Source organism: Oreochromis niloticus, linkage group LG23 (assembly GCF_001858045.2).
Source record: "Oreochromis niloticus isolate F11D_XX linkage group LG23, O_niloticus_UMD_NMBU, whole genome shotgun sequence".
Classification (NCBI taxonomy): Eukaryota; Metazoa; Chordata; class Actinopteri; order Cichliformes; family Cichlidae; genus Oreochromis; species Oreochromis niloticus.
This window is the reverse complement of record NC_031986.2, coordinates 27240459-27252016: the sequence shown is the minus strand read 5'-3', so window position 1 is coordinate 27252016 and position 11558 is coordinate 27240459. Positions and strand designations below refer to the sequence as shown.

Sequence of the window (11558 nt, the reverse complement as noted above, 5' to 3'; positions counted from 1 at the left end):
AGATATAAAACACTTCAAATTTGCCCAATAAAAAACACAGCTATACCTACGTAGCTGTATTTCACTACATATTGTACTCTGTATAACAAATAAAGGTTGTTTGTTTGTTTGTTTTGTTGTATATAATTAAATCTAAACCAGTGAGAAGCTGGTAGAGTTAGTCATACTTCTGTAGTACTCACTGGCACAAACACACTAGGCAGAATCTGTGTTTTGTTTTGTTCTGTTTTGTTCAGGGAGGTAGAAGAAACATTTTGAACAGACAGAGATAGGCCCATATTTACTTACAGAGCTTTGCTGGAAGCTTTGACCACTGGCAGCAGCCTCAGAAGAGCCTCCTCTGAAGCAGAATATTTCTTCAAGTCAAACACATCCAGATCTTTTTCTGATGACAGTAAGATGAAGACCAGAGCTGACCAGTGAGCAGGAGACAGTTTTTCTGCAGAGAGATATCCTGATCTCAGGGACTTTTGAATCTCCTCTACAAGGGAATGATCATTCAGTTCATTGAGACAGTGAAAAAGGTTAATGTTATTCTCTGCAGACAGATTCTCATTGATCATCTTCTTGATGTACTGAACTGTTTCCTTATTGGTCTGTGAGCTTCTTCCTGTCTGTGTAAGCAAGCCTTGTAGGAGAGTCTGATTGGTCTGAAGTGAAAGACCCAGGAGGAAACGAAGGAACAGGTCCAAGTGTCCATTTGGACTCTGTAAGGCTTTGTCCACAGCAGTCTCGTAGAAATGTTTATCTGTTTCAGATTGATGGGATGTTTTTTGTTGTTCTTCCAGCAGATTGACTCCAGAGTTGATGAAGGTCAGATGGACATGAAGCGCAGCCAGAAACTCCTGAACACTCAGATGGATGAAGCAGTACACCTTGTCCTGGTACAGTCCTCTCTCCTCTCTAAAGATCTGTGTGAACACTCCTGAGTACACTGAGGCTGCTCTGATATCGATGCCACACTCTGTCAGGTCTGATTCATAGAAGATCAGGTTGTCTTTCTGCAGCTGATCGAAAGCCAGTTTTCCCAGAGACACAATCATCTTCCTGCTCTCTGGACTCCAGGCTGGATCTGTCTCAGTTCCTCCATCATACTTGACTTTTTTCACTTTGGCCTGAACCACCAGGAAGTGGATGTACATCTCAGTCAGGGTCTTGGGCAGGGGTCCTTTCTCTATGGTTTTCAGCACATCCAGAACTGTAGCAGTGATCCAGCAAAAGACTGGGATGTGGCACATGATGTGGAGGCTCCGTGATGTCTTGATGTGGGAGAATATCCTGCTGGCCTGCTGTTCATCTCTGAACCTCTTCCTGAAGTACTCCTCTTTCTGTGGGTCATTGAACCCCCTGATCTCTGTCACCATGTCAAAACAACAGGGTGGGATCTGATTGGCTGCTGCAGGTCGTGTGGTTATCCAGAGGTGAGCAGAGGGAAGAAGATTCCCCCTGATGAGGTTTATCAATAGCACGTCCACTGAGTTGGATAGTGTAGGGTCAGTTAGGATTTCAGATTTGTGGAAGTCCAGAGGAAGTCGACATTCATCCAGACCATCAAAGATAAAAACAACCTGGACGTTTTCAAAGCTGCAGATTCCTGCTTGTTTGGTTTCAGTAAAGAAGTGATGAACAAGTTCCACCAAGCTGAACTTTTCCTCTTTCAGCATATTCAGCTCTCTGAAAGTGAATGGAAATATGAGCTGGATGTCCTGGTTGGCTTTGTCTTCAGCCCAGTCTAGAGTGAACTTTTGTGTCAAGACTGTTTTCCCAATGCCAGCCACTCCTTTTGTCAGCACTCTTCTGATTGGTTTATCTCTTCCAGGTAAGGCTTTAAAGATGTCTTCTGGTCGGATTGTTAATTCTTCTGGTCTGATTCCTGTTTCTGGTCTGTATTGTTTCCTGGATGCTGTTTCAATCTGTCTGACCTCATGTTCATCATTGACCTCTGTAGTCCCTCCCTCTGTTATGTAGAGCTCTGTGTAGATCTGATTCAGCTTGGCTGGGTTTCCTGCTCTAGCAACCCCCTCAAACACACACTGGAACTTCTCCTTCAGTGAAGATTTGAGTTCATGTTGAAAATCTGGAGCAAATATTCCTGAAAACACAATAAATACATTTGATGATGGAATTATTATTCAGTAAATACCCCTACATCTTTCGTCCCCTCAAAAAAAAAATTTGAATCTAAGTTTGTGCATCTTTTCATATATAATTTCATTTCCCATTTATGCAGCATCTTAAATCTTTAAAGACATCATCTTACTGCTCTGCAGAAAGTCTGCCAGTTCCTTCTGCTTCAGTTTCCTCAGGAAGTGCAGCGTTATTTTCACAAATGCTTGTCTGCTGTTCCTGGTCTCCTCTTTATCTTCATCCTCTAAGACCCCCTCGTCTTCTTTCTGGCTCCCTAAGGATGCTGGGTAATCTGAACTTAGAGTCTTCTGGATCTTCTTCAGCTCATTCTTCACAAAAGTCACGATGTTGTCCTCTAACAGCTGGAACAGAAGACGATATGAATAATCCATCCAGACTGAAATCATTGAACAAAACCTGAGATCCATCATGGATACATTAACAATTCAGTGGTCTATAAAGTGCAGTATGGAGATCACAGTGAATAGAACAGATGTAAGAGCAGTTGTTTTACATGTACAGACCATAAATACAGAGTCCAAATGTGTCTGATGGTGTTTGGCAGGTTGATCACTGGGAACCTTTGAACTCTCCTGGTCCACTCTATGAAGAATCATGAAGAATTAGTTCACATTATGACTTTCCACACAGAGATAAATACAAGCTAAAGGACACAACAGATGTTTTGATGTTTCTCTTGGTGTTTTGTAAAATGGAGATCCTTCTCTCTGACATTTGAGAAGATCAGATCAGATGAGAAGTATGAAGAGTTTTATTTTTGGATTTCGTTTATTTTTATTTTTACATTACATTTTTAAATTTTAAACCTACTCTTTTGTGAAGTACATCTCATGAGACAAAGAACTTTGTGAACATTATTCCCAGATCTTATCATCCATCTTCATTATTGTCCTTTTTGACAGGTGTTTGTGGATGAGGTCAAGTCAGAGTCAAAAATAATGGCTTTTATGTTTGTCTTAAAGGAAGAAATAGTTAATCTACTTGACATTTTTAGCACTTAAAATGGGTTACCCTTCCAAAGTGAACCCAATTTCTCACTGATTAGAAATTGATTTAACTTCAAACAGTTTGCAATATGAAAAAGAGCCACAACTCATAACAATCACCCTGTGAACCTGTCATAAAATAAAAACTATTACAAAAATAACATTTCAAAACTACCCATTAGTACCAATTATTATCTTGAAGAATCAAATCTGAGCATCAACAGGTGTTCATATATTAGTAGCATAACATATGATATAAACGTACATAAAAACATGTTTATAATGGTCAACAGAAATCAAGTACACAGGTAAAAACACCTACGTAATAATTCCCGCTCCAGCATCATGTTCTTCCAGTGAACGTAACTCACAAAAAGAAAAAACAACAGACCACAACTGCCCCATTTTCTCTTTTTGAATGCATTTCCAAAGTGTGGACTTCAAACTATATGCCAGTTTTAAAATGGTGTTGATCTGTCAATTGTTATGCAAAATCATTTTTGTGAAGCTATTTTCCTGAATACTGTGATCATGTTTAGTGAAGGAAGAAACAGTGAACGCATGTTTTTCGAAGGAAAGCACAAAGTAAATAAAAAAAAAACCCAAAACATTACATCTGATTTCATTTGTAATTAATTTTAAACAGTTGTATAAAAAATGCCCGAGGCATTGGCTGCAAATTTATGTACTTTGATTTTAGGTCAATTATGTTAATACAGTATGTAAAACTGACACTTAGCTTCTTCACAGTACAAATGCAAAAATGTTCATTCTTCAATCTTTGACTGCTGTGTTTAAGGGAAAAAACACACAGCTTTACATATGAACATAAAAGTGTGTGGAAAAAGAGCTGAGCTGTGACATTAAACGAGTTGGACATTTTTTTCAGAAAAAACAGTTCAAACTAAGTCAGTGGGAACATTTAGTGGCGCATTACCTCTCTGCAGCAGAAGGACTTTCTTTAAAACCAAGATTAAAATCCTTTGACATGTCGCTTTTTAAGGACACGCAGCTGGGTTCAGGTTTCTGGTACATCCTGACAGAGAAAAAAACCCAAACCACACTTTAGGGTTAAGTTTTAAATTCTGTAAATAATTGTGAAACTAAAATAGTTTTGTATAAACTAGAAAACAAGTTACAAACACGATGAATATGATGGAGCAAACTACAGTAGATATAATAAATCATCCAAAATTCAAATTATTGTATTCAACAATTTGTCCTCTGAAATATTTTTCCAGCCCCATTTTAATACTGAGACATACTTACTCTGTGTCAGATAGATGTCTTTGTTTCAAATCAATATTAAAATCTTTTGAGGGGTCACTCTTTAAGGACACACAGCTGGGTTCAGGTCCAGGTTGGTTCCTGTGAATAATGATGGAGCAGTGATGTGAGTGCTGAGCTGTGACATGGAGAAGAGTCATGGACAGTTAGAGATGGTCCTCTCACCTCTGAGCTTTGGTCTGGCTCTCATGTTCCCCACACAGAGTGGTTTTAGAGGGAGGGACTCCCTCCTCTCTGTCCTCACACTGATCCATGCTGCTGAATTCACATCCACATCAGCTCACACACACTTTCTACCTTCACCTGCAGAGGAAACACTAATCATTCATGTGCACATCAACTGAAATCCTCCTTTCCATCATGTGTGCTGTCCAAATATCAGCTGCTTCTTTTCTGCTTCCATGTGTGAGGCAGAGAAAGCTGCCGTCAGCTGCTCTACTTCTACTACCAGTCCACTAGATGGAGCCATGAAGCACACACGAAGCATTCATTGACACACACTGACTCACTGTGACTGAAAGCTTAATATTTAGTCAGTTCAATACGTCTGAACAACATTCTAAAACATTTCCGCTGATCCATGACTCAAAGAGGATAAGCAGAGTTAAAAACTTCACTTTAATTATTCTTGTGTACTGTGCAGAGAACTGTACTGATTTGCTGTTAATAGGCCCCTTCTATCTAGTAGAATTTTCTAGTATTAAAGTAGACAGCCAAACATGGATGTTACTAACTATTATCTACATTATCAATTAATTATTAGTTTATATGTTTTAATTCACAAAAATCTTGAAGTTTGAAGCTGAATGGAGCGTCCATCTGTTCACAGACTATGGATTAATCATCTGATCACTGCTCTATAATCATTCCTCCATATTTCTCTCCAATGTATGTCAGCATGGACAACACGCCGACGTCACATAAACACTGACACCTCTGATCATGTTAGCTAAACACTGCACATTAGCAAAAACTTCATGTATAGTTAAACAAGAGTGAACATGGTTTAAGTGTTTGATGAATAAAATACATAAGTTAATAACTTGAATAAACTCACACACTATAACAAACCATTTTATTTTAGGACTTAATCAGCAGCACACTGTTGTGTTTGACTTTAATGGTGAGACTACAGTTTTCTTCTGGGAAACAAAAACCAGCAAATTCAGTATCTTGATTAAACATATGAATCTGATGTGACCGAGTTCTGACTGATGGTTTCTGACTCTCCTCCTGCTAAAGGCTCATGAATCCCACAGTACACAGCTTTCCTGCATACACATGAACAGGACTAACCTTGGCACTAATCTGACTTTCGCACATTTCAGAGTTTCTTTTGCTGCTCAGAAACAAATACAGAAAATTATGAACAATAATCTGTTCATTAACTTACACTCATGATTTTAAAAAAGGTAAATATTCACAGCAAAACAGTTGAAGAAAAAGAAAAACCTCCCTTTAATGAAGACAAATCAAATAAAGAGTTCCACTAAAAACCTTTATTTAAAGACAGTTTTTTACTATTTGCATACAAACTGATGTATGTGTCTGTTCAAATGGTTTCTTGTCATTTAATGGTGTATGTGCATAGGACACTCCTTCATTGCCTCACTTGTAAATATGCTGTCTGACTTGTCAGACTGGGGCGTCAGTTCACATACTGACGTGCAGTGTTGGTCAAGTTACTTGAAAAAAGTAATCAGTAACTAATTACTGATTACTTCCCCCAAAAAGTAATCCCGTTACTTTACTGATTACTTATTTTCAAAAGGAATTAATTACTTAGTTACTTAGTTACTTAGTTACTTTTTAAAAACACAATTTACAACCTGAATAGGTAATAAAGCGATAGATCTTTCAGCCCAATTCTACTTTTTCTGCATAATCTATCATACAAAATGTAATCAAATGGAAAAGTCTCTTCTTAAAACTTGTTTTATTAGTTTTAATCTTTTAACTTTATGCATCAAGCAAAAAATTAAATTATATGCAACATTCTCTGACTGGAAGAAATTTGTTTAACATTTAAACCTATTTTCTGCACATTCCAGCACATAAAATAAAATATTTTTTTGTGTTTACACTCACTCTTTCAAGTAGATGCAAGTAAAACACAGCAGAAAATAAATAAAGTAAACTAGTTGCTCTATTTTCACCTGTAAAGCAGGACTGGGGTAGGCAGAGGTTTGCCCTGGTGCAGGTGTGCCGCAGTGGTCAGTTGAAGACTCCACGAGTTTCTCTGTCAATTTCCCATTACAGTCGTAGCGCATCTGGTGCTTGCTTGGAAGTTTAGGGGTTTTTTCGCTGTAAAAAGAAGTTTTCTTCCCACGCACAACGGACACTAATGTTTTTGTCACTTTTTATGGAATCAAACTCAAAATAAGGTCAGTACTTCCACGCTTTAAACGCTGCACGCTCATACTCTCTCCGCACTCGATATATTATCCGTTGTTGATCTGCACACAGCTGTTGTCACGAACATCGCACTCGCTTACGTCACTGTCATGAGACATTCTCGCAAAAAACTCACGGTTTTAGTAACGCAGTAACGCAGCGTTCCTATGTGAAAGTAACGGTAATCTAATTACTGTTTTTGCAATGGTAATCCCTTACATTACTCGTTACTTGAAAAAAGTAATCGGATTACAGTAACACGTTACAAGTAACGTGTTACTGCCCATCTCTGCTGACGTGTGAAGACATGAAACCTTCTAACTCTGAGATAAAATGGCTCAAAGTTTGTGACAAAGGAGGGAAAACACTGTAGATGATAAACCGTTTTAATGAAGCTACTAACTGAAGCATAAATGTGTTTATCCCATCAACTCAGTATGTTAGCAGAGTCTGTATGAGTCTATGAATGAGACTAAACAAAAAACAAGTGGGAGTTTTTTTCAGAGCTGTGGCATTATTTACACACATACTGAGAATCCTTTCAGAGAGCTGAAAAGCAACTAAAGGTTGATTTAACCTTTGACCTTGGGGAGGAAGTGCACTGTAAAAGTAGTAACTAGCAGTTGTTGATCTCAGTAAAGTTTTCAAATTAATCAGACTCAAAAATATAGATTTGATAACTGTTGATCTCTGATCTGAAACAACAGCAAAGAAGTTCAGGTTTGCAGCATAAGTTGTCATGGCAACATAGCCTGGTGAGAGGTAATCTGTCTTTGCAGTACAGAAATCCCAGGGTTAACAACAAAATTACCTGAATGAGATCAAACCTGATGCGTAGTACTGGCCTCGGTCACAAGACGTGTTCCAGAACGACTCTCGACAAGTTGTGAGTAACAGGAGGACCAGGATGGACTGTTTCTCTGTCTGCAGCGTCCCTCTGCAAAAAAATGAGCCAACAGATAAACTACAGCTCATTATTTCTGCCACATTATTTCTCCTCACAGCTCCAGCATTACAATTTTCAACCATATATATGTTATAAAGCTCTCTCTCACACACACACGTTGTGCATAATTTAAGTCATACATGCATAGATAGCACACTCAGAAAAGTAAACTGTAGCCATGGTTACATACATATGATCTGTCTTAGATTGCTGGTAACAAACAGCAGAGACATTTTTTCATGTACAGACGTGGCTCAATGAACCCACCAACCAGTAAAACAGCTGACTGTGAGCACACAATATTCTCGACACATTTGCATTTGTTTTGTAGTATTCAAGTAGGGTTATGCTTTAAAGAGGATGTAAAACATTATATATACAGGATAATGAACATCATGGAGCCCTGTTCTAAAAACAGTCAGATTTTTCCATGTTGATGAATTAAAGCAATCTCTGTTAAAGAACATCCATCTATGGACTCTATGTACACACAGCGCTGCCAGAAAGAGCAGAGGGAACTAACAGGGACTCACTCCATCCAGCTCACTCTCTGCTCAGACACAAGAACTGCACATACAATGTCAGACAGAAAGCGGACAGCACCATCACTCATCCCCGCCACAGTCAGACTGATGGCAAACAAAAACCAGTGAACAATGTGCAATAATAACCCCACACTACCCCACTTTACTTGCCAGAAGTCCTAACTGTGTAATATTTGCAATATAATTGGACTCTTATGTAGGGATGGGTACCGGTATCCGGTGCCATGATGGCACCGGTTCTGACATAAACGGTAGTAACCAGACCGAAAAGCAGCGCACATTTCGGTGCTTTATTTCGGTACTTTTTTTCCTGAGATGTGATACACTTTAGATTCTAGCCAATCATTTTACGTTTCCGAGGATAGTAGGCGGGGCCAGGTACGTACGTTCTTTTAGAGCAGAGCTACAGATTAAAAATGCCCAAGGCGAAGCGGTCAAAAGTCTGGCTGTACTTCACAGCAAAAGATGCAAACTCAGCAGCCTGCAACAAGTGCTTTAAGCTGATACTGTGATACTGTGCAAATGAGGTACCACCTCAAATCCAATGAAACACCTGGCGACGCATAGCGTTTTTTTAAAAGCCGAGAAATGCGCTGTATTTGATAGCTTGCTGCGAGACCTCACACCGAGCACATCTACTGCGGGTGTGGTGCCTGTTATCGGACCCGGAGTTAGCAACATCCCCCAAAAACCCGAAGAGGAGAGTCCTGGCCCCTAGCCCTGCCAGTGTAGCAGAAATGATGACTGATGATGATGGCAGCAGCAGCCGTTCTCCTCTGCGTGAGTAGCTTAATGTTGTTCGTGTGTAATTAACGTTGAGTACGCTAACCACATTATTACATTAATGCATGTAAGGTGAACTAGCAAACACCATCGTAGTTACATGCGGCTGTCTTCTTGTTTGATGGCAGATACTCCCTTCACCCTGGACAAAAAGGCTAAAATGACCAAAGAAAAAGTGGAAAACAGTTAAACATGAGAGGTTTTTGGACAAAGTTTGTGTTTTTCCATTGTTTAAGCACTGCTTCCAGCCTAGATTGATAGGCTACCAGATATGCCCTATAGCTGCAGAAAAGGCTAACATTGTTATCTTTTTACAAAAAACCAGCTGAACATGAGAGGTTTTAGGACAAATTTTGTGTTCTCCATTCTTTAAGCACCGGCACCGTTTCAAAAGTACCGGTTTGGTACTGGTATCGGATAAAACCTAAACGATACCCATCACTACTCTTATGTATATACTGCCACCCTGCTTGTAAAGGGGGTAGAATTTATGATTTATTATTTAGAATTCATATTAGTCTTGTACTCTTGTTTATTTCTGTCTATTTTCCATTCTTACTTTGACTGACAGAGCTCTGAACAAGAATTGCAACGTGCCTTGACTGCTGGTTTATGCACACATACCAAATAAAGAATCTTCTACCTTAAATTGAAAGTTTTTACAACTTAACAATTTATCTTGTGGCAGGACAGAATGTGACATCACCAAGTAAGTCCTTGATTGCTCTCAACATACTTCCATTGGTTTATGTTAGCTAAATATTCACAGAACTATCTGGGACCATAGGCTTTATATTTCACTTCATGAATGGTGACAGTATGGAGGAGCGCTTATTTGAGTCTGGTGCACCTGTGGTTCACCAGACCAACAAACTGGAATCAGACGCAGATTTTTATTGTTTGTTTTGACAGATTGATGGTAACAGTGCTCATCTTGAAGACGGTCTTTGAGGAGGCAATTAACTAGGATGTCAATGCTTGGATTTCAAAGACAAAATTCAGTAGACGAGTAAGCTTAAAGCACTGAGATACAATCTTTATCATCAACTGTATGAATGAGGAAATGAGACACATCTCCTTCAAGCTCAGCAGGAGGGACAGAGTCAAAGAAACTCCTACTGTGATGAAATAAAATTTGTGACTGATATGGATTTATCTTTAAATGGTTTGGGTAATAAAAAGAAAGATACAAGTTTATTATAAATGTTGTTGGGTATAAATTAATTTAGTCTCTAAGTGACTTCTCTGTCTGTGTGTAAATAGTCAACATTACTTTCTGTTAGAGGAGAGCCAACTGTTTGTGTCGTAGTATTTTTAAACAGAAACTACATGCTGAATATGTTTGGAGGATAAATCTATGTTAAATCATAATTTACGTCGTTACCTCCAAAACTTTTCCAGGTTTTGTGCCAGGAAGTAATTTTGTTTAATCTACTAGAAGTAGCTTTTTGGTCTGTAATATATGTGAAACGTGAAATGTATCCCTCATGAATGACATCATACCTGAGCAACAAACACCATTCCTGTCCTAAGGCAGAAGTTTCAGTATCAGTTTTTGGAAATGTGACTTTTCTATATATTTATCCAGGTAAAAAGTCTCAGTGACATTAAAAATATCTTTTTTTAAAGAGTGACCAGACCAAGAGGGCAGCAGAATTTACAGCAAATATAACAACAGTTTTGTAAGGTACTGGATTGATTCAACTTTAGGTACAATAACAGAACATTTCTTTATTATACATATAACCTCTTTGTACAGCCTGTTCACTGAAGCCTATTTACCTTCACAATAGGTAAATACATTAAAAACTGTAGAAATGTTGGAAATCAGCTTATCCTGAAACTAGAGCTGAACATTTTGTACAGACATTACAGAGAAGAAACAAACAGTAAAGTTTCTAAAGACTAACGATTAAATGAGGAAACAAAGTGAACTTACAGTTTGTTCAGCACAAAGAATTTGCACTCCACACCTGACACTAAACACTGATAGACAGGTGAGCTGTTAAGCTTTTCAGTTTGAGTTTCACTTTAACCTGAAAGGGGGCAGGACTTGAAGTGGGTGGGAGGGGCTCAGAAGGAGTGGCATTATACTACAAGCTCAAACTCATTTTACATCAATAGAGCAGCAGACCGCTCACTTTGATCTTAAACATGCCAGACCAGTGAAACGTTCCTTTCTGTCAGTGTAAAAAATCACATATTTATCTGTTTTTCTACATGATGAAGAAAAAAGCTGCTGATAGAGAAAGAAATCTGTCAGCATGACTCATTTTTAAATTGTAAGAAATGTGTAAAATTATCCAGACTCTCAACTTTTTTTTAGCTGTAATTGTGAGAAAAAAAAAAGTTTCTTTAGTAAAAATGAAAAGATAGAAACTTTTCTGCCATTTAATTGTTTATTGGCTAATTACTTTGTGTAGTATGAATGTCCATAAGGGAGGTTTTGTCAGTAGGAAAATGGCTGAA

The 11558-nt window shown here is 38.4% G+C and overlaps 1 protein-coding gene and 1 long non-coding RNA gene across 3 annotated transcripts; both read right to left on the bottom strand.

The window, feature by feature from the left end:
• Positions 1–284: 284 nt before the first annotated feature.
• On the bottom strand, positions 285–4635 carry LOC109204585 (protein NLRC3-like). Its single transcript, XM_019365908.1, has 6 exons — positions 4587–4635; positions 4404–4502; positions 4072–4170; positions 2652–2730; positions 2261–2489; positions 285–2092 (listed from the first exon to the last, which is right to left on the bottom strand). The coding sequence occupies exons 3-6, from the start codon at positions 4167–4169 to the stop codon at positions 285–287; spliced, it is 2214 nt and encodes a 737-aa protein (XP_019221453.1). The 5' UTR covers position 4170; positions 4404–4502; positions 4587–4635.
• A 41-nt stretch (positions 4636–4676) lies between these two features.
• Positions 4677–11244, bottom strand: LOC109204586 (uncharacterized). Of its 2 annotated transcripts, none has more exons than XR_002064095.2 (3): positions 11029–11244; positions 7627–7752; positions 4677–4724 (listed from the first exon to the last, which is right to left on the bottom strand). It is a non-coding gene; the product is annotated as an uncharacterized LOC109204586 (long non-coding RNA). The 2 variants fall into 2 exon arrangements; XR_002064096.2 differs by having other exon boundaries at positions 4690–4724; positions 7643–7752; positions 11029–11243.
• Between the last annotated feature and the right edge of the window lie 314 nt (positions 11245–11558).

Coding starts and splice junctions, on each gene's coding strand:
- LOC109204585 (XM_019365908.1), bottom strand. CDS start 4,169: ATGTACCAGAAACCTGAACCCAGCTGCGTGTCCTTAAAAAGCGACATG. Junction 2,731..4,071: donor AGTCCTTCTGCTGCAGAGAG/GTAATGCGCCAC, acceptor GATTCTTCATAG/AGTGGACCAGGAGAGTTCAA. Junction 2,490..2,651: donor ATTTGGACTCTGTATTTATG/GTCTGTACATGT, acceptor CTTCTGTTCCAG/CTGTTAGAGGACAACATCGT.